At 39.9% G+C, this 23,554-nt stretch overlaps 1 protein-coding gene across 1 annotated transcript; it reads right to left on the bottom strand.

Moving 5' to 3' along the window:
• Positions 1–257: 257 nt before the first annotated feature.
• arhgap31 (Rho GTPase activating protein 31) lies at positions 258–23,262 on the bottom strand. Its single transcript, XM_048983488.1, has 12 exons — positions 22,535–23,262; positions 17,551–17,653; positions 14,581–14,725; positions 13,581–13,663; positions 13,390–13,497; positions 12,461–12,606; positions 10,056–10,275; positions 7,934–8,058; positions 6,656–6,715; positions 5,942–6,568; positions 5,316–5,581; positions 258–5,230 (listed from the first exon to the last, which is right to left on the bottom strand). The coding sequence occupies exons 1-12, from the start codon at positions 22,632–22,634 to the stop codon at positions 3,221–3,223; spliced, it is 3,993 nt and encodes a 1,330-aa protein (XP_048839445.1). The 5' UTR covers positions 22,635–23,262; the 3' UTR covers positions 258–3,220.
• Positions 23,263–23,554: the final 292 nt, after the last annotated feature.

Raw genomic sequence — 23,554 nt, 5'->3', positions numbered from 1 at the left:
AGCTGCACTCTCTATCATGGTATATCTATCATGGTATCCACATCCCACCCATCATCTCTGAACACAGAATGTAAAGCGAAATGTTCAAAGTCCAAAAGGGAAAAACACCCCATAGATGGAGCATATCTATGGTTATGAGAAGTAGCTACATGCTTCGCTCCCAAACCTTTATAGTTGCATCGCTGGATAACAATGTTGCCACTTGGCCTGTTCTCAGTAAATCTGTTCTTCATCCAATAAAGGAAATGAATAATAAATTACAGTTCAATTTTTATTACATAACAAAGACACGAACTCTGAACAGTAGCAAGACTGACGTCCCCATAGAACCGCGTAGGTTAAACAATATACAATTTACTCATTAGCTGAACTTATATACAGAAATTGAGAAATTGTATAGGGCTAATTAAAATGGGATAGAAACCCAATACACAGGAATGAAAAGGTAAATGAAAAGAAAAATAAGCAGAAAGGAAATGTTACATCCTGGCTTGTTCATAAACACGTTTCCAGTGCTGTACGAAACAAACAAGCTAATAGCGGAGTATCAGTTTTTTGTTTCATCCTTCAGTGCACTGCTCGAGTACTAATACTGAGCTTAAGATGTGCGGGATTATGATCATGGAAAACATGGAGGATACATGAAACCTTTAGGATGCCTTTGCCACATGCTGCAGTTGCTGAGATTTTAAGACTTTTTTGGATTCTGCAAGGATGCAGTTCCTTCTGACATACTATAATACGTATATTAACATAGGCTTTAGTTGTCTGTAATATGTGGCCAGTTAAATGCCACTTTGGAAGGTTATCAGGGTAAGATAGAGCACCAAAAGAAGTTCCAGACCAACAAGACGGTAGTTATGCCTGTGGATCTGAGGTGGAGCTTAAACCTTTAAACCTACAGCTAACTGCATTATGCGTAATGTTAAAGCATTTTTAAGATTTTACATTATAAACGATATAATTGCTTTACACAGAAATGCGGATGTTGAGTATTTGCTGAATACATTATAGTTCAAAGACTTCATTCTTAATTTCCAGTTGCGCGTACTTAACATAATTAAGTAAACAAAAACTGACTTATTTCCAGTCCCAGTAAAATAACCTGACATAACATCACCATCCTTCTTAGGAAATGTCAACATATATTATATATAAAAAAAAACAATATGCATAAATAAATTGTATAATGCAAACATGTACTGTATCATGCCCCCTAAAGCTGGACCATCTTTATGGTAAAACGTTAATGTCAATTTGCAGTTAATGTTAGTTTGCAGAATCATGAAAAATCTGAGGCACAGTTATGAACAGCCAACTGGATTTAGTTTGAGGACAGACCTGCAGTTGCTGATGTAATGTGCTGTTTTGGCAGCACTCATGCTTTTTCAGCCAGACTTGTTCTGCATTCAGCAGTTTTTTCACTTACATTCTGTTTTTTTTTTTACATACAGGTTGCACTGTGCAGTGTAACAGGCAGCTTAAATGCAGCAGCCATTCTCTTTGCTTAATGCTGAACTCACAACAATGTCTTCATAAGTCAGACAACTATAGCAATAATGTCAAGAGCATTTTGGTGATGTCTTACTAACATAAGACTTATAAATGCTTCCATTTTTCAAAAGTTTTCAAAATGTACCCACTTATTCTGCGTTATAATTCTACAATGTCAGTTTTACTGTTAGACAAGGATTTAGATTTTTTTATTTCAATTATTCCCATTATAATTTTAGTTTTTGATTTATAGTGTATAGTTTTGGTTTATCGACCCAATTTCTATCATATTAGCTATTTTTAAGCTCTGCGCTATAATACTTTCAAAAAATGATGGGCTATTGTATACAATTTTCTTCAATTGACCTAAAATGACCTAAATGCCTTTAAGACAAAGATTTTTTTTTAATTTTAGTTCATTAATATTAAAGATTGTATAGATCATAAATATAATTTCTGCTTTTTATCTGCGGGTGAGCTAAGCGATACCGTCTGCGCTCAGAAATGTTTCCTTAAAACCTCAGATTAGCACAGAGAGCTTCAGTTTTTTTTTGGTGATTTCCATGACATTGTAAATAAGCCCTGTGTTGCCCTAACCTTTCCTTGTTCACTCACTTTTGACCCTCATGCATTTTAACTTCACATTCTATAGCCATTAACATAACCAAACAATCCTTTAAACACAGAACTCATCTATGCGACATGGAGAATAAAACAGGAAAATTATGAAGAGAATTATTCAATGCTGCATCCGAAGCAGAAGCACTACATTAGAATTGAATTCGAGTTCTGAATAACAGGAGGAGGGTGCTGAGATACAAAAAAATGCAATACAAATAAGTACTGTGATTATTAGTAATGGCTGCAAGAAAGCAGAGTGATCATATGTGTAACATTGTAGCACCAAAACACATTCAGCCCTTTTGTTTCCTTCATAATTACACTAGTCAATACTGATCCATGACTTTGATAGATATACTAATTGATCTACAAAGTAAGCAAAAAAATACTGATCTGAAAGATTCTGTTGATTCAGTTTTGGACCATGAATGGTCACGTTTTTAATACTACAGCAGCTAATTGGTAGCAACATTAATTCTCTCCTTTTTACTTTCCTTTTTGGTAGACTGCACACCAAAGCTTATTATTGACATCAACAATAATTTTATACACTGAAATGTATGTGTAGAATGCACTTTGAAGTATTAAAAACTGAACTTGTCTTTACCGTATGCATATCATGCGGTTGAAATGTTTGTAAAGGCAAGAAGTACAGCACTAGTGCAGTGAGTAATAACACTGGCATCAAAAGCCACTGCACCAACCAAACAAACACTGCGATCAGCAATACTTTTATAGAAACACTTAAGATACATCTGTTGATCAATTGCTTTGGTGTGTTAGAGAAAAAGAAGAATTTTAAGTGTATATGTGTATGTATATACACAATGCAAATATATTATATACATGAATATTAAAAATAATGGCAAGAATAATGTTACTCAGCAATATATACTGAATGTGCAACAAAGAGAATATTTTCATTATAAGGCACTTAGAATTGAACAGCAGATATCTATACGCTATATAAATATATCTTGTATGGTTTGTATTGTTTTATGCATGTTATTAACGGTACAGGTAAACAGTGCATTTCATATAAGCAATGCCCTTGCAGATAACTGCATGTTACTTGAAAAGGCCAACAAATTAAAACAGACAAAATTTATTCATTCTGCCTATTGCCTCTGCTGTCGAATATCATTGATCTCCTTTGTGGTTGGTAGAAGCAACTCGTCGAAGTTTCTAATCTCTGGCCACTCTTTGGCATTGTCATTTTCCTACGCAGAGACACATCTTCAAACTCTGCAAGTTCCTTGGAAAACACGTCAGACGTCGTCATCTCAGCGGGGCTTGTGATGGGTGAGAGGAGAGTTTTGTCATCATCTACAGATGGTGGGCAGTCCATACTGGGAAAGGGAGGAGTAAACAGAATGAGGCTTTGGGGTCTGTTTGGCCGAGCCCTGAAGGACGGCCTCTTCATTACTGTAGGTCGCTCAAGTCTTGCAAAATCACCGAATACCTCTCCGTTGGAGTTGTTTCTGAACACCGATGGTTTTTGTGGGCACACTATAGGGTAACCATTACTAACTTTCCCGGGGTTTGCTAATGCTGGTTGACTGCTCTCTACATTAACATCCGAATTTCTGATGCAGAGTAGAGGTGAAGTAATTTCTTTATTCATTTTTCTGCTTCCTGTTAGGTCATCTTCCGGCTCCTTATTTGGGCAGCTGTCGGCATTATTCACCGGCAGCGGCTGAGGTATCTGACTGTACTGAATCTTTGGCAGTTTCACAGGCACTGCATTGGCCTGGCAGGTTTTGATCATGAACGATGCCCTGACTGACGAGACACTGACTGGAGCTGAGTTCCTGCGCATAGAAGCTTGACGATTGCAAAGGAACTTCTTTAGTTCCGTCGAAGAGCAGCCATACTTGGGCAGTGATTTTTGGTTGAGCGAAATACCTGGCAGGAAACCAAAGTTTTCCTGCTCTGAAGCATCCTTGATGTATAGAGTTTCCAGATTCAAATTGAGGGAACGTGGCCTCTGCTTTGTAACAGAATTTTCCTTTGTATTTTCCGTATAAGAACTATCTTGGGATCTTTGTCTTTTTGGCCTTTGAAAAGAGCAGTTATTTTTCAGCTTTGAAAGCTTCTCATCCTTTCCTATAAATTTTGGCTTCACTTCATTGGCTGGAATATTTTCCCAAGTTGGTGACTGTATATTTTCAGCATGGGTGTTTTTGTGATGATGAATTTGTAAACTCTTCCCGGGAGATATTTCAGCGCTGTCACTACCCCCAGGTTCATTCTTCTTACCCTCTGTGGCATACTTGTTTGATTTGTAACTTTCTCCCATTAAACATGACAGCAATTCTTCCTGACTCTGAAAAAAATTAAGCGTTTTAGGAGAGTGGAGTGGACTGGTCACCCAGTGTTTTGTGCCACTATTGTCTTCCCAGGGTTCGACCGACTCCAGATCCCCCATATTGTCTCCCAAGGACTCTTCGTCATCATTATCAGGTAACTCTAAGAATGACGGACTCTTATCTATGGATTGTGACAGACTCACACTTCTTCTCTTTGGGCCAATTTTCTGTCTGTCACCTTTGTGCTCATTTTTGCTAACGGTTTCCATTTTGTTCATCTTTACTGAAACGGGATCGAAAGCTTCTTTTATTTTTAGTTCATCATTTGGTACAGTTGATTGTTCTCTCGTCATCACATTACGATTCTGAGTTGTATCTGAATGTGTTTTTCCATATTCCGGACACTTAAGCTGGCTCTGAGAGACAGCAAAAAGCATATTACCGATTGTATCAGATTTCTCTGTCAGAGGTAAGTCTGGTTTGTTGAATTCGTCATATGCATCAAACGACTGCACTGAAGAAAAGTTTGAGTCTTCCGTAAATTCTGTATAATGTCTAGAATCCCAGTCAAAAGAAAGCTGCCTCACTGGCATGTCCCTTAAAGTGAAATAGTTAGCAGTGTGATGGTTGTCATTGAGAGTGAGGCTATTTGATCTGTCATTTAGCAGGCAGCTGCTCTTGCTTTTTGCCATCAGCTTCATCTTGGGTTTATCTTGTGCAACATCAACACTAGACGTAATCTCCCTTAAGTCATGGTCAATACCTTCCCAGTCTTCATCCATTCTTTTGCTACTTGCTTTTTCATCCTGCAGAGATTAAAAAAAAAAAACATTTTTTATACTGCTTTTGGGAAAATATTAAGATGAAATGAAGTAATGATTCGACACCTACCATTTTGGCGAGTTCCCTTTGTCCAGAGTGATGTTTCTGCGAAGTCGCCCGTCGTTTCTCAGATCCGACGGGTTCTTCTGGCAGCAGAGTGGCCATATGTGCTTGACATAGTCCGGTGTCATTTTGTTCAAGTGTGGTTGAGGAGATAGGCTGGGTGTGAAGGTGTGGAGGTCTGCTAGGCGCGTGCTTCACCAGGACTGGCTGCAGTAGCTGGGCTTCAACAATAACCCCTTTGCCGCTGCTTTCCTTCAAATCTGTATTTTCTCCTGTAAGAAAAAAGCAAGATGTAAATTTAATACATTCAGAGTGTATTATTGTCTATGCCGTGTATACCTTATGGCTACAGTGTCATAATGAATTGACACAGTATTTCCAGCCGAGAGGCCTCCCTCTCATAGCGGGTTACTTTCAAAGAGAGATAATAACATGGGCTGACTCTAAACATTAAATCTTTTTATAAATGAAAGTGCCAATACTGTATCTACCATTTGTTACATATTTACAGCATTCTGCAAAGTGCATTAAAGGTAAACAAGGTAAGCGGTATAATTTCATGATACAGTCGCAGCTCAAAACTGAACCCTTTGTATTTATTATGTGACAAAAATGCCGAATTGATTCTTTACCTTTTGTAGCCTCCATGGAGCGAGCAGCTTCTGCTTTTCTGCCGAATCCTGCCTGAACGCCTTCCTTTCTGATTGTGCTACTGGCGCGTCGCCCTCTGTTCTTTTCAAACACTGGAGCTTCGCTGATGGACTCGGGGAGTGGCTGGCTGTGTTTGTCTTTGTCCAGCACTCTGCACAGGGTGCTGTTGGAGCTGATGACGGCCGACACACGCAGAGGGACCGACACGGCGAAGGGTTCGGAGATGTTGAGGGCTTTGCATGGGTGCTGAGCTGACGATTCCAGCGGGAAGAGTTTTCCCGGGAAGGAGGTTCTAGAAGAGCCACTGTTGGTGTTGCCAGAATATAACATCCTCCGGTTCTTTGGCGAGGTGGGGTGGCAGTGGTCATCGCCTTTGAATACTTTAAGCTGCTCGGGTAGTTTCCTTTGCCGCGGGAGGGAATCACTCTTATTGCCTTTTTTCTTTGGACCTGCGGTATCTGCCATTGCCCCCAGCATGTTCTCCGGCTCTAAATTCCACTCTTGATCTTCCTTGCTGAGGTCATAGGAGCAGTTTGAGTCAAGTGTATGTGACTTGAAGGCAGATGCTGCTGAGATATGGGCTTTGCTCGGCTTCTTGAATTCGCCATCTTTGAAACGAAGTGTAAGAATAAAACAGACTGTAATACCACGTTACTACGGTGCTTTTTTTTGTTATGAATTTGTGTATGCCTTACCGTCTTTAGACAGAGAGCACAGTGACTCCATGCTCTTGGCTGGCCGAATTGTCACTTTTTCTGTAAAAGAACATCAGGCTATGTGAGGCACCATTCCAATTAAAATTTCATAAGTCATTAGCACATGCAATACTTGTGGATGCCAAAATATAACAGTGTAAGCGAGAGTCAGTTGATTGCAACGTACAAGAACAAGAGAAATTCACTTTGAATTGAATTTACTAATTATTTGACTAATAACCTCCAAACGTATGATTTAAAATATTCCAGTTATTTCCTCCACACAGCTTCGATTAATCTGTTCTGAAAAACACTATATCCCTTTGATATGTCAAGCAATATGGCAGACAGTAAGCATTATTCCTAGGTATTTTGAGCTTGTTCCCATTCAGAGATAAATGAAGCATGAAAAAATGATTGAAAATGAAATTCTGCATATACACACACACAAATATTTCCCCGAATTGTTACAAACTAAAAAAACTGTATCTTATCTGCAACTAATTCGGAATTTATTCTAATACAGACTGAAATGATTGATACATTTAACGTGGCTGCAGTGTCATGTCTCCTGGAATTGAGCTTTGAAGTATTTTTTTTTACACTCATCCACTGAAGCATTCATATACCATACTGCCTTTTTCAATTCGTTTGCAAACTCTGCTCCAAGTATTTATTTACTGAAACCTCTCTTTCCCAAAGCTTTTGGATGGACATTGATAAAAACTATTATATAATAATGATTCAATGCAAATATTTATATACTACATTGATCTGTCTGCAGAGTTTGATAAGCTGGGATGAGGAATGGGAACAATTGGTTTTTGAAAGCGATTGTCTTAAACTTTAGTTCATATGTTTGGAATATGTTCATATGTTCATATGTTTCCATGTTATGGAATGAAATTTCAAAATGACCTTTCAGCCTCAGCTGTAGTAGAAAAGATAAATTAGTAATAATTGATACTTTATTGATCCCCATGGGGAAATTGTCTTTACACCTCCCTCAGCTTGCTCTATGTAGAGTAAACTGTCCACGAAGGACAGCCACCCACAATGGCGCCCAGGGAGCTGGGGGGTACAGGCCTTGCTCAAGGACCCACAGACATGCTGTGGCTGGGTTTGAACCTGTGACCTGCTGATTACAGGCGCACAGGCTTAGCCCACTGCACCACACGCTGGCCCCTAAAATTAGCCAGTGCGATAACATTGTTTCTCTCCCCAACTTTTTCATTTTTCTGTTGCCCGTTTCTCCTCCTGGAAGACCACAGAGCTGACCTGGTACTTTGCTGGACTTTATGAAGACGCTGCCGTTCCAGGTCAGCTTCCTCTTCGTGTCATTTGTGGATCCGCCCAGGTTGAAGATGTTCTTCCATTTCTTAGATTTCCCTGAGAAACTTCTTCTAATAGATAGAAGAAGAACAAAGAATTACTTACACAATTCTAATTCTCAGTTTATTCAGACAATTTATTTTAAAAAATATTATGAGTAATATGACTCAGCACTTCCTTGTAATATAATATATGCAAACCTTTTCCTCCTGATAGTAAATTTGGTTAAAGACACCTTAAAGCTCAGTGACCGACAGATATCTCCCCACAGGCATGTATGTAACTTTCATACACATCTATAATATGCATGTATATAACGTTGACTATAACTTTGAATTTTTTGTGTTGATCGTGGTATTATTTTTCTTACGCCATTTTTGAAGCCGCCGAATTAAACGCAGATGGCCAGTGTGCATTTGATAACGTCACCTGATTTATGGTAAAGCAACAACATTAATGGTTTTCAGAGAGTGAACCTGGAGTATGAGAGGAGCAAAAGGAGGCCAACTCTGACCTAACTTTGTGCATAAGTCACTGCACTTCAACTGATTTGTCCTGCGTTATTTTTTCGTGAAACCTGTCCTGCCATGTATCTGCCTAGCAGATGCTTTTCTCTGAGTTAGGATCAGAGAACAGGGTCAGACAGACCCTGGAACAATTTTGGTTAAGGGCCTTGCTCAAGGGCCTAACAATGATGTAATTCTGACTGCCGTAGGATTTGAATCAGCAACCCTCCAGTCACAGGCAAAGAGCCCCATACACACAGAACTATGCACTACCCCCAGCTGAGAGGGAAAATGGCTCAGAGACCCAAGTTGGAGCGACTATATGTTACTTGTGAGGAGACGACAGCACTAATATACAGTATATAATGACCGTAATGCACAGCTCCCAACTTTCCTTGCAATGTAAGTAGCTCAGTGGCTCAAATGACAAAAGTGGGTTTTCCTTCTTGCCAACTCGATTACAATTTCAACATTACAGCTGAACTGTTATGTCCTGCTGAAAGCTGTTAGTCACTAAATGATCTGATCCAAACACTGTTCATTGTTTGGTCTAGATCCTTCTTTGTGATCTCGAAGCTCACGTCGGGCTCTGAAGCAAAGAATGTGAATGTTCACGCAGCCCAGTGCTTGGTTACATCAGACGGTCTATTTCAGGAATCACAGGACAGGGTATCTCCAAAGCAGGGTACATCCAGAATGGGATGTTAATCCATCACTGGGCCTACACAAATTAAGAAAGCAAAACTGTGCTATTTGGAGCAAACCCAAAGCCATCATGAAACCAGTGTACAGTTTCGGAGGCAGGAAAACTAGTACATCGCTGTTATGGTAACCGCAATCACACGACATACTATTGTGCTGGATAGTGAGTGTGATCGGCATACACATTTCATTGTATGTTTTTATCATCTTTCTGTTAGCGCTAAAAATCCTTGCTGCTGACTTACATGTATTGTGGGTCCGTTTTATCGTACATCAGTATGATTCAGGGCATGTCCCATACCAGTTGTTTTAATTTAAACCATTGCCTTCCATATCCTGAGTGGTTCAGTATAAACTTAGGACCTATTACAGATAAACTGGCAGATTTTGTTGAGCGGAAAAGCCCACACAATAACTTTTCTTGTTTTGCAGACAGTGTAGGGTACTGAACTGCCAAGATAAACAGCTGGATGTTACAAAAAATTCATTACCTGCGTGTACTTTTGTTGGGTTTAAAGAAAATTAGTCTTAAATCAATTTCCTTTGTTTGACCTCCTACACAACAGCAGTCAGGGGAATGGTGTGCAGGAAAGCTTTTTTTGTCATTTCAAATATTTGCTTTGTGAGTTGTGAGTCTATAACACTTTGGGCGAAAGTGGGAGGGCTCTTCGAAGTACCGCCGTGCCATTCTGGGTGTACCGCGTTTCCTGTGGAAGGCTCCGGATTCTTCATGTAAAAACAGCACTTTACCAAATGTTTTTTTTTTTTTTTGTTTTTTTCTGTTAATGCTACAATCGTAGTACCAATGGTCTCCCATAGAAGTTCTGTGAAGTTCTGCTGTGTAAGAATGAGAATCTTACTTGTTGCTGGGCATGTCGATGACAGTGTGGTACATTTTGGCGTCAGCTGTACCACTTTCGGCGGCGTCGCTCTCCTGCTGGCACTCCCTGCGCGCCGGGTGGTTTGCGTTCAGCGTGCGAGCTTGGGCCTCTTCCAGGCTCATCAGTTTCATAGGGGCGTACTGACCCGGAGCAGCAAAGTTGGTCATAACATATGGAGTCTCACATGCTGAACTCTGCCCTGCAATTTTTGTTCAAGATAATCAATCTTCTTTTATGTAATGTTAAGTACAAAAATAACGAAGATGCATCATACCAATAATTATTTCATAAGAATCAGATTATGAAATGATATTATGCAAGAAACAAAGATTGTTTTTGTCGGACGGACCAAAAATCTGATGTTCTGAAGATATTCAATCAATGGCATTATATATGAGCTTCAAATTTCAAATATTTGCTTTGTGAGTTGTGAGTCTATAACACATTAGAACATTCAGTAGAACATTCAGTAGAACATTCAGTGTACCTTCATAATACCTTTATAATGCATTCATAGAACATTCAGTGCACCTTCATAATGCCTTTATAATGCATTCATAGAACATTCAGTGCACCTTCATAATACCTTTATAACACATTCACAGAACATTCAGTGCACCTTCATAATGCCTTTATAATGCATTCATAGAACATTCAGTGCACCTTCATAATGCCTTTATAACACATTCACAGAACATTCAGTGCACCTTCATAATGCCTTTATAATGCATTCATAGAACATTCAGTGCACCTTCATAATGCCTTTATAATGCATCCGTAGAACATTCAGTGCACCTTCATAATACCTTTATAATGCATTCATAGAACATTCAGTGCACCTTCATAATGCCTTTATAATGCATTCATAGAACATTCAGTGTACCTTCATAATGCCTTTATAATGCATTCATAGAACATTCAGTGTACCTTCATTATACATTCGTAAAACATTCATAAGCAACATGTAAGTATATCTTAACATGTAGTAATAAACATATGTGACCCATCACCACGAAATGAGTCTTATGGGTGTATTTATACCAGTGCGACTTAAGATTTAGTGGTGATGGGTCACATATACGTTAATAAACATTATATAATTATAATGCTTGTTATTATTAAGCTGCTAAGGTATGTTAGGATGTTATGGTATACTTCTATGCTGCTTATGAATGTTCTACAAATGCATTATAATGGCATTATACGGGTGCAGTTAATGTAAAGTGTAACCAAATAGTCTTATCCAGAATGATGAGAAGGAGTTTATAAAAACTTTAGAACTTTAGAATAAACTTGGCTGAACATTTTATTTAGTTGTCCAACATTCTCTGCATTATTAATTTTATTAAATAATCGATGAGCCTCTGACACAATGTTTCTCAAGCCGGTCGTCGAGGCCCCCGAGACCCCCCAGACCCCAGCTCCTTACCAGGTGTCAATGACGTGGACCGTCTGCGGTCCCCTGACGACCGGGTTGAGAAACACTGAACTAAGGAGCAGTTTTGTATCTGAATTCATTCAAATCCTACTAGTCTATCTGGTTAAATCAGCATATCATGTCACGTACCACGTGTCCACCAAAATACTCTATGTAAAATACATTGTCAGGCATTTGGTATAAAGCGGTATAGTCAGTAATATACTATCATCTCTACAAAACATGTAAATGTTGAAGAATTAGACAGTACAGTTGGAGACAATTCTCATGAAAACAATTTCAGCTTAAAACCCAATTCTGTAAAGGTGTATTTGCTATGACCTGCATATTTACTGTCGGAATGGATGCTCCATTTGCATCGCTGTCGCATTTTTTCCAGAATCATACTAAATAGTGCTTTGGAAGATGCACCAATCGCAAATATTTTGTTACTGCGGACTTGCGATGCTTTCGTAGTTGAACGGTGTGAAACGCTATTAGAACTAATTCAGGTAATTACAGATTTTAGGTTTAGATATAGGCTGTTAAAGCAGTATGGCGTCATAAAAAGCGCGGTGTGCATGTTACTGTGAATCTTACTATGCCGGATGGTTCGCTCTACTTTATCCATTTATGTAGCTGTGTTGGTTATTGGTGTGTCCGCTGATAAGGCTAAGAATGCTTTCTGTGTAACTAAGGTAGGGATGACGTAAGCACTCCATGCATGCAGATCTTTGATGCCGGCTCTCGCTGTGTGTGTCGTGCTGTGCATGTTTCAGGATTGCTGCTTACAGGGTAAGGGGAAACTCAGAGCACCATCTGCAGTTATATGTATGCTGATGAAATCATCGTGACATTGTGTGTCGCTTACTCAAATGTATTTTGTCTTGGTACTTTCACAGGGAGTATTACAGCAAATTCCTCTAATGTCATTCGCTGTAGGAAAGAATATAGAGATGTATCTTACCGTCTTCTTTTGGTATAGACTGTCCAGGTTTATTGTTGAAGATCTGATCCATGTGGTTTAAGATGAACTCCAGCACAGCTTGCTGCACTCGCACCTCCATGAACGCAGTGTCTCCATTACAGGTAGGGATTTCATTTTCTTTGGATCTTCGATACATAAAAGAAATGTGCAAAGACAGATATTTAACCGCCAGAATAGTATAAATAAGAGTAAAACGTTTTTCAAATAACACTCTTGTATGGTGTTCTTTAAACATTTATTTTTATGTCTTTCTTTCTGTTTTCACTTCATATTTTCTTGTTGTGTATAAGGATGTAAGGCCGATTGCAAATATTGATGTCTTGAAATGTGTTTTTGCACATTAGTCCCTACCGCCTGTCCCACAAGAATCAACCTCTGTCCCATATGTCCCTATTCACAAGATAAACTTCACCAGGCAATGACTGAAACATTTTGATCACCTGCCATTTAATTGTGATAGCATTATTAGCAATAACATGAATGTGAGTATTAAGATCATTCGCTGGAGCAAACTTGGCAAAAATTTTTGACGAGCTCCCGAATCTTGGGTATCGACTCACCCAAGTGAGTCTTACTAATCTTCAGCATGAGAATTTCTCGAATAGCATCCACATCTGCGACTGGGAACGCTGGTACGTAAAGAATCACACGGTGCTCTACAGCACTTAATTACATTAGCGAGGCATTCACTATGCGATAGTCGTGCAAGAATTTTCTGGTGGTTCCAGTTAAAATCTCTTTTTAGCAGAACGATAACAAAACCTGACAGCTGAGGAATCCCTACCTGAGCTAAGGTAAAACTAATGAAGAGCCTTGCTACCGATGTCTAGCTGATAACAATGACTCTGCATGGCTTTAGCTTGACAATGTCGTTACCTATGGAATGCAGGTTTGGGGTGTCTACTTACCGTAGTAGATTCGGAGCCCATACTAGAGCCAAGTTTCTAGCATGCATGTTTGTCTGGGAACTGAAAGCAGCAAGATGTGTGAGGTGTTTAATGAGGTACTCCAGGGTCCTGAGAGGGAAAAGCACCATTAATCCAAGTCAGCAGCCAGACGGTGACACAAATTGCACCAGAGAGTGTTGCTTGTATTTTACCTGTAGTGTGACAAGGGAAGTTCTCTGATGAGACTCTGAATGCACTGTAGCTGTTCGTGTTCCTCCTTTACTGACACGGAATCCTGCACGGAACCAAATGGTGTCGTCAATGAATAATAATGATACTTCAATCATACCTTCTGGAAGGTTACCATGTCGCCAACCCCATCTTGCTCTCCATGACGCACATGTAGATGAAAGCAAACTTGGCAGTGAATGGCAGTTACCTACAGCAGTCCCATATAGCTGGGGGTTAAGGGTCTCACTCAAGGGCCTACAGGCATGATTATTCTGCCAAGGTTAGGCTTGAACTGGGGACCTTCTGACCCCAGATACAGAGGCTGGGGATCTTCTGACCCCAAGCCCAGAGGCTTAACCCACTGAGCCACACACTGCCCTGCTAATGCAAATTCACTGCAATTCAACTCATTGTGTAGGAAGCTTGAAGCTGTCCTGCCAAGGCCAAAAGTTTGGGCATGGACAGTAGGATCATGTTGCTACCAATGTTGTGGTAGTACTGCATGAGTTTGGGGCTTCGGGGCTGATTTGGCCCCGGCCAACGCCTTTGTCTCCCATGACCCTGAACAGGAAAGGGTCAGGGAAATACCTTAGGTTGTCCCCACATTAACATATAAATATTTTACCATTCACTCTGGTAATTATACTTTCAGTGTTTTGCAGCAGATTGAGAAAACAGTCATTATTAAATAAAATTTCGATTCGATACTAACTTAAATTTTTATTAAAGTTTAAATTGGTTTATTAATGTCCTTAATATACAGTGTAAACCAATATTTCCATGCAATTATAGCCAAAACATTTTATTTGTTATAATAAAAACTGATGCCACTAAAACTTACATGTGGGAACATCTGATAGAAAAGACCTAGAAGGTATTTTTAATATTGTCTTGCATGCAGATCTTGGTTTTTTTATTCAATTAGGTCAAGTTCCTATATATATTTATATATTGTATGTTGCATTTTTCACTCTCACTCACCAAAAACTTCCTGTATAGTTCATGTGTCAGCAGTGGATTTGGAAGCTCCCTGAAGTACAGCTTGCAAAGTGAGCCCACACAGTGAATGTCCTGAAGATACACCTCCCTTGTTAGATCGGGGCACAGCTTGGAGCCAAATTCCTGCCTGCGCAGTCGCAGAGAGAGACACCAGGTCAACAGTCACGTGGCCAGAAATGTGGAGACAGTCCGAGTTCAAGGTATTGAAGAATTATTGCTAACATACTGAAAATAAAACATATTGTCCTCAAGAAACACAGAACATGAGAAATGAATTTATACCCATTGCAGGGATCACACTCATACGTTATGTATTACATATGGATATTATTGTTTTATAATAAGTGCTTTGTTGTTCCTGTTGCTATTTTGACCCAAACTGTGCTGTAATATACAAACACAAAAGTAGGGTGACCAGATAATCCAAGTTACATTAAAACTGAGAGGCTCCTGCGCTTGGCTAAATAGTTCAGTTCTTCTTGCGCTTTGACTGGTTTGTTTCCTTCATTGAAAGACTCATCCAGCTGTTAACATTAATATTAGTGACACATGCATGATTGTAGGAGACTGACCAATCAGCACGCAGCAAGAACTCGGCGCTTAAGTGAAAATCCAGGTCATTTTAATTGAAATGGTAGTTTATAAATGCTGTCCCAGCTCAAAGTGTCCTGTCTGACATGAATCATCAGGTCACCCCACAGAAAAGGGCTGATGTTATTGCAGGTGATTTGTGTGAATTATGACGGGTCCAAGCACTGATCTGAATCTCTCGAGACAAGCAGAGATTTCTGCAGGACGGCCTTCAGGTAACTGTCAGGGGAGCTTTACGAGTGGAGAAAAAATGCTTCGAAAAACAAAGCCCTTGATAATTTATGCAACCACTTGCTGAATTTTGAAAGACATATGTGTACTGTATGTGCATGTGCTGCAAGACATCGGCTTTCATTTTTGCAGGGGAAAAAAATATATCTGGTTTAAAGTTATGTCACCAACTGCTTCATCTGAAATATGCATTCAAATGTTTATTCATTCTGACCCGGGAATAAAGCTTTTCATAAGCACAGGAAGTCGAGAAGTCTGTAATTGAGTTCAGCAGCAGTGCACAATTGGTGGAACGATGGCTTTACTTTCTCTAGTTCACTTCAATTAATCATTATAATTTTTTTGGTGTTTTAATTGGCATCTCTTGTAATAAGTCACAAACATCCATTTTCACTGGATTTTAATTAAATTAATACATCAGAATCTGAGGTGACAATGCAAGTCTAATCTAATGTCTAAAAATTGAAAAAAAAATTTTCCTCATGCAGAATTTTTGAAGGACAGCGTAAGCAGTGACTGGCATCCTGTCCAGTGTGTGCAACAGCCCTCTGCCGTCTGTGACCCGGACCAGGATACGCAGCTAAAAGGTGGATGGATGGAATGTAGACAGCTTGCTGCTCAATTAATAAACTGCCAGTTTATTCTGGAACTTTTGTATCATCCAGCATCTCAATGAGTATAATAAACAAATCACTTATTTAACAATAAGAGCTGTATCAGTTTAACCCAGTACATTAATATCCTCTAGAGGTCACCAAATGCTACTATGGATTTGTTGCAAAGCTTTCCCGCTGGCTACTAAATGGCCAGTGTCATGTAGGCTAGTGTCATGTAGTCATATTTGATAAGCTGCATCATGCAATACAAATTATGGTATCATCCCCAATTAAATCGATGCGTTCAGTTCATTCCGGTTAATTTGGTCTCTCCTATAGCCAAAGATGCAGTGAAGGGATCTAGGCTGTTACACGAACATTGCATGCTGCTGCCCGTTTGGCTCCATGTCTTCCTGTAAGTCTTCCTGTAATGCTGCTGGTCTTGGGTCTCTCCAAAGCTGGCAGATGACCATTGTCAAGCATACCAAGGCTGTTCTGTATTGAATGTGGTTCTTTCTTATCCTATATGAATGATTCATGTTTTTTTTAAAATAGCCTTTGCTTGATCATTTTCATTTCATTCTGATTCACTCCTAAAGACAATACTCTGTAGATAAGTTACTGAATCACTTTTTTGGATGTTTTGTCCTTGATGAAGTCCTCGCCTATGTCACCTACCGGATGGGTTGGCCGGCACTGCCTGTACCAAGCAGACACTGGAAATTCTGCCGTCTATCTTGCATACCCCTTATTACGAATAAGGTGACCGGGGCGGCATGGTGGTGCAGTGGTTAGCACTGTTGCCTCACACCTCTGGGACCCGGGTTCGAGTCTCCGCCTGGGTCACATGTGTGTGGAGTTTGCATGTTCTCCCCGTGTCGTCGTGGGGTTTCCTCCGGGTACTCCGGTTTCCCCACACAGTCTAAAAACATGCTGAGGCTAATTGGAGTCGCTGAATTGCCCATAGGTGTGCATGTGTGAGTGTGTGAATGGTGTGTGAGTGTGCCCTGCGATGGGCTGGCCCCCCATCCTGGGTTGTTCCCTGCCTCGTGTCCATTGCTTCCGGGATAGGCTCTGGACCCCCCCCTGCGACCCAGTAGGATAAGCGGTTTGGAAAATGGATGGATGGATGGATTGTGGTGAACCCCCCTCCCTCCCATCTGGATGGGATGCCAGTCCATCACTGAGTACGATCTCACAGACATATTTACACACTGTGTAAGATCGACACGCACAGGACAATGGCAGCATTCAGACTACTGACTCTTTAGTGGTCTCCCACAGCAGCGCTACCCACCGAAACACCAGGAGGCCCCTGTCCTTCATGGTGTCATTATTATGATCGTTCTTATTAATGTTCTTGTTCTGCTTATTGTTGTAATATCGCATGATAGAAATGTTGTCATCCATCCATCCATCCATCCATCCCTTCACCCATCTTCAGCCAATATACAATTGCTATATGATGTTATTATTAACGGAAAAGAATCTTTCAGAACTACTAGTGTGGCGCCTTGATTACAGGGTTTGGTACCTGAGTCTCTGGATGTTTGACATGATCCCTGAGAGTCTGTAAATTCCATCAACGATTCCGTGTTTCTCAATAAATTCAGCGCAGCACTTGAGAACCTGAGGAACTACAAAGGGAAAAAAGGAGAAGGAGATAAATAGCCAAAATTTACATTTTTAAAACTTGCATTGCACTTCATTCCCCCATCATTTACATTATTAAAAAATGGCAATATTTCTCCAGCACGATGCCCAGCATGTTATTTTATTACGTAGTTTCTCCCAAACAGTAACATCTGGAATCCATTGATTTCCTAGTTTTGCATTGCATTAGCGTATTCAGAAACCAGTTTACCACTTCATTTCGTCATAGTAAATGTAAATATGTTTTTTCCTGTATTAATGTTCTCTAGTAATTTCCTTAATATCATTTAAATGCAGAAAAAACTGAATCAAAATATATTTGCAGCATATTTTCAGTTCAGATAATATAAAATCATCCATATACAGATGCATTCAGAGTACAGGATGTGTGATCTGGTGTGTTTGGCTAGAGTCACCTTGTAGAACATTCCACGCATAAAGTAGATGTTCTTCAACACACATAATGTTCTTGATGTGTCAGTGGTGTGCCATCATTCATTTCATGTTGAGCTATCTTGGTTCTAAAATGATAATGATCTGTAACTCCCCATTAATAGCATAATGAGTAGGTAGGATGAGCCCAGATTACTCATTAAGAATTTTATGAATCACCAAATTTAAACCACAATCCACCTACCAAGAAAGCGTTTATGCAGTATTCAAACCTATCCATAAAACTACAGTGCATGCCCTTTCTAATACTTCTACTTTCTTACTTCATAATGCTTTAATTTATATTTCCAGTCTGCTTTTATTTGTTTGTGCTTTACATATTGCCCTAATTCTAATCATTTAACTGCTTTGCTTTCATCTATAAATTACATTTGTGTAAACTCATACACGCACAGACGTGAGTAATATGATGAAACTTAAGAGTTAAAACACTGTATGAATCGGGCAATTGATGTATGACTGTTTCTGTGTCATTTATAAAAACTGCTTCTCCAAATAAGACGGCGGTGGTCTGGGGCCCTGGAAGCCAACATCCTAACAAACAGACAGGCCGTGGCTGGAATGTGCCGCATCTGCCAGCAGCAGAGCATACTGTACACAGGCTCACTCACTCGCTCGCTCGCTCACTCACTCACTCACTCACTCGCTCGCTCACTCACTCATTCACTTGGCCACTTACGAGTCGACTTGCCTGGGCTACATTTTGAACTGCATGACAACAGTTACAAGAAATTTCCCAGCGAAATAAAATTCTGTAATATAATCCTAATCCAAAATTCCAAAATGTAATGTTTAAGCAGCGGAGTTAGCACACGCAATAGGCACCGTTGGTATAAAGCATTTCTATTTGTCGTAAACGGTAAAAATGTTGATTCATTATCATTGCCACCTACTTAAATTTTGCCCGAATATCAAAGAACGAGTCCAGCATGAATAAATGTTCCACATAAGAATGCACTACACATACATTTTGTTTGTAAATTCACATTATCTGACTAGTGCAACTTTGTGAACTTAGCCGAGATTCTGGTATAATCTATCAAACTGGCTTGAATCACTTTTGTTCTTTCGTTCTTATCAATGGGTCATGTCATTCAGTCCTATATATTTAGTCATGCGTTGTATGGACAAAAGTATTTGGACACCTGGCCATTACACCCACAGGAACTTGTATGACGTCCCATAGGCATCAATATGTAGCTGGTCCCTCCCTTGCAGCTGTAACAGCTCCCACTCTTCTGGGGAGGCTTTCCACAAGATTTTGGAGTGTGTCTGTGGGAGTTTTTGCCCATTCATCCAGAAGAGCATTCGTGAGGTCAGGCACTGATTTTGGACGTGAAGGCTTGGCTCTCTTTGGATCTCCATTCTAGTTCATCCCAAAGGTGTTTGATGGGGTTGAGGTCAGGGCTCTGTACTGGCCAGTCAAGTTCTTCCACACCAAACTCAACCAGCCATATCTTTATGGGCTTTCCTTTGTGCACTGCGCATGCTGGAACATAAAATGACCTTCCCCAAACTGTTCCCACAAAGTTGGAAACATAGAATTGTCCAATTGGTATGCTGAAGCATTAAGAATTCCCTTCACTTGAACTAAGGCGTCTAGCCCAACCCCTGACAAACTACCCCATACCATTATCCCTCCTCCACCAAACTTTACAGTTGTCAAAATGCAGTCAGGCAGGCATCTACCAAACCCAGATTCATCCATCAGACTGCCAGACAGAGAAGCGTGATTCGTCACTCCACATAACACATTTCTTCTGCTCCAGAGCCCAGTGGCTTTACGCCACTCCATCCGACACTTGGCATTGCGCTTGGTGATGTGAGGCTTGCATGCAGCTGCTTGGCCATGGAAATCCATTCCATGAAGCTCCCAGTGCACAGTTCTTAGGCTGGGGTTAATGCCAGAGGAAGTTTGGAACTCTGCAGTTATTCAGTCAACAGAGTGTAGGTGACTTTTACACACTATGAGCCTCAGCACTCTGCAACCTCGCTCTGTTCCTTGGTCTGTCACTTCGTGGCTGAACTTCTGTAATTCCTAAATGCTTCCACTTTGCAATAATACCACTTACAATTGGTCATGGAATATCTAGCAGGGAAGAACTGACATTGCAAAGGTGGCATCCTGTGACAGAACCACACTTGAATTCACTGAGTTCTTCAGAATGACCTGTTCTTTCACAAATGTTGTTTTCCTGACTGCATGGCTAGATGCTTGATTTTATACACTTATGGCAGTGGGTCTGAATGAAATAACGGAATTCAATGATTGAGAGGTGTGTCCCAATACTTTTGTCCATATAGTGTTTATGCGTTCTGCCTAGCAGCCCTAAAGGCCGGTGTATGACGGAGATGGATGAAGAAGTCCATGGACGGGGTGGAGTAAGGTGGTGTTTCATTTATGCTTCACCTGCACCTTGTTGTCAATCATGCAGACTCTGGTGTCTGTTTCGCCTTCCCAGAATCCTCAGCCAGGCCCTCATTCCTTGTGCCTCAACCTACCGTAACTCTTCCCAAGTCCTGACACCTACTTTGTTTTCTTGTCCTGAAGTAGGAACACTTCTCTTTCCTCTGTTTTATTAAACCCTGTCTGTGCTCCCATACAGTCAGAAATCATAATTAGGTTGTAAGATGGGGATATGGATGATATATAGCAGGGCAGAGTCAGGCGATAAGCCCATTCAGACTTGGGTGCCTCGTTTTCCGTACTATGGAACCGCCTCTTTGTCCCAGCTACCTCGTGTGGACCTTGCTGCCGTTGCCCTTCCCTGAGAGTCAGGGCCTTTTTTGTTTCCCTGATTATTTCCCCCCAGCTGAAACCAAAATGGCTGCCTTTTGTTTCTGCTCCTCGACACCATTTGTTTGCCGGTGCAGCTGGATAACCTGTCCGTGGTGAGTGGTGCCTCCCATCGGCCTCGAGACAGCAGTATCAGTGGGAGGCCGCTTGGCTCCTCCCTCGTATTCTTTGTCTATATGTCTTTTATACTTTCATTGTAAGTAACACTTTACTTGAGAGGACACAATTACCTACAGTAGTAGTAACTCAGTTACTACTGAAGCACAAATCCCGAACAAATATAGTATGAAAGATGCGTCACAATTAATTAATAATGAACAAATATGAGATCAGTATTTTGCTTGTGTTATTCAATACTTGTTCCTTCAATAGTTCCATCAGTAGTTAATTTTGATTTACAAAACTAACAGATATGGTCACAAATACAATAGCTGCTTGGGAATGCCAGCAGTACTGTCATAAAGCAAACCAAAAGCATTGCTGTGTTACGCTTCCCAGCTGTAACCGTGTCACTGTCTGTCGTGAAAAAGAACTTAGTTTGTTTATCAGTCTGCAATGCCATTAAACTAAATATACAGTATGTATTGCGAAGCTAACCATTTGATGACTAATAAGCAATGTTACTTCTTTATAGCTGTTGCATTCAAAATGTTGCATTGGTAACAAATGCATTTGTTGTTCTGGCGGAAAAATAAACTGAAATATTTCTCCATACACAATGAATTTTGACTATTAACATGTATTTTAAGTGTTCTTTGGTGTTTAGCATTTTATTTGATATTATGAATAACAGTGATCATGCTGTCTGCTGAAATTAATCACTTTTAACAATATTCATTTGTGTATGCTATTTAACCGGATGATTCAAACGTGTGTCTTAATATTTTGTCAATTAATATATTTGATTTTAAAAGTAATATGTAAATCACTATTGTCAAAAAAAGGCAGTGAGAGATACTTGCATAGCAATTACTCAGCTATAATACTGTAGTTGTGCTATTTCATTTCCATGGTCGATTCACGCACAGCTGAGATACACAGCATGGCTGTGCCGCTTCTCAGCCTGAAACTGTGTTTATTTGCCTCCTTGTTTGTCTGTTTTTACGCAGGAATAGACGTAAAACTAGATTATTGAATAGCACTAAAAGTATAAAATGGAATAGTGAAAATGGAATACTTGGAGAAAAGCTACACAAACACAGGAAGAACATGCAAACATAACATACTGACGATTCAGGAAAGGAATATATATGACAATAGCCAATGGTACATTTATAGCTAAGCATGTGCATCAACATTTCTATATTAATATTAAAATGGCCTGTAAATTAAATTTCCATGATAAATCATTTTGTGTCTGCTCTACTTGAGAAAGTTTACACTTAGAACAACATTTTGTATTGGAACAAATATAAAGATACAATATATATATGTTCAAATACAAAACTTAGTTCTCAGTGCCTACAGTATGTACGCACCAAAATGTATCACAAATGTACTTAGTTTTAATATTTTATATCTGAAGATTACAATTTCAATTTAAAGAATAAACAGTCACATTCTTTGCTGAAAGGCAAGAGGAAAAAAAAAAGATAAAAGAGAGTGATATATTTACCATCTTGTCCTGAGTTTTTTAGATGTTCTGTCAAGTCACAACCAAATCCACTCACACTTTCCTTCCCCTTGGAGTTCTGCTTGCCCGTCTTGTTCTTCATTCCCCCTGTTTTTGGTGTTTCAGACTAAAGCAAACCCAGGAACATAGTTATGCGACTCCTCAGAAAAAGTTAGACACGAAAAAAAAATCCCTTGATTTCTGATGTAAGATCCAATTATTTACATCTTGGTGAACAGGCAGCCAGCAGAAAAGGAACAGAGTTTCCACCCGGATGTTGTTTGTGACATTTCTCTGTTACTTATTAAAGCAGTTTCAGAAATGTACAGTGTCATACTACGGTTTCCGTGAATCCCACAACAGTGCCACTAAATATATATCATATCATGAACCTCTTCATTTAAAAACGAGCCTGATTTCCCTGCTCCTAACCATCTTCTCTTCTCTCCTTCTCCTCTTTTAATCACTGCTCTGCTCTGTGGATTTGTATTTGAGGAAGTGTAGGAAGTGAGGCAGAGGCACTGTTTTTTTTTTGGGGTGGGGGGTGCTGGAGGGGGGCTTGCTTTTTTCTGTATTCCTGTTTTTTTTCCAAGGTTTTCGTCTGTTATTGTCCGGTCATGGCAACGCTCAGGGCTCGCAGCAGAGTGTGAGACGCGAGAGGCAGCTGAAGTGATTTTAAGTAAAAATAGAAGTTTTTGCAGTTTGAAGTTTGGCTCGTCTCATGACTAACCCCCTCCTTTTCTTTCTCCCTTTTCCTTCTAGTCGTAACAGGAAATCTGCTCTCAGCCCGCCTCACCCCTCCCAAATGACACCATTTCCTGTCCACAGATCCTTGTTTAAGAAAAGGAAGAAAGCAGATTGAAGAAATGCAGAAAGCAGATCGGGGCGGAGAAGTGAAGGGTAAAAATATTAAATGTTAATATTAAGAAACACATAAATCAGATTAAAGTCATTACATCCCTTGTCAATTGTAGCTTTTAAATCTGTCTCTTGTACCTCTTCTGCTTTGTACCAAACACGATT

The sequence above is a fragment of the Brienomyrus brachyistius genome, chromosome 18 (assembly GCF_023856365.1).
Source record: "Brienomyrus brachyistius isolate T26 chromosome 18, BBRACH_0.4, whole genome shotgun sequence".
Classification (NCBI taxonomy): domain Eukaryota; kingdom Metazoa; phylum Chordata; class Actinopteri; order Osteoglossiformes; family Mormyridae; genus Brienomyrus; species Brienomyrus brachyistius.
The sequence above is the reverse complement of the archived record's forward strand: the minus strand, read 5'-3'. Positions and strand labels throughout refer to the sequence as shown.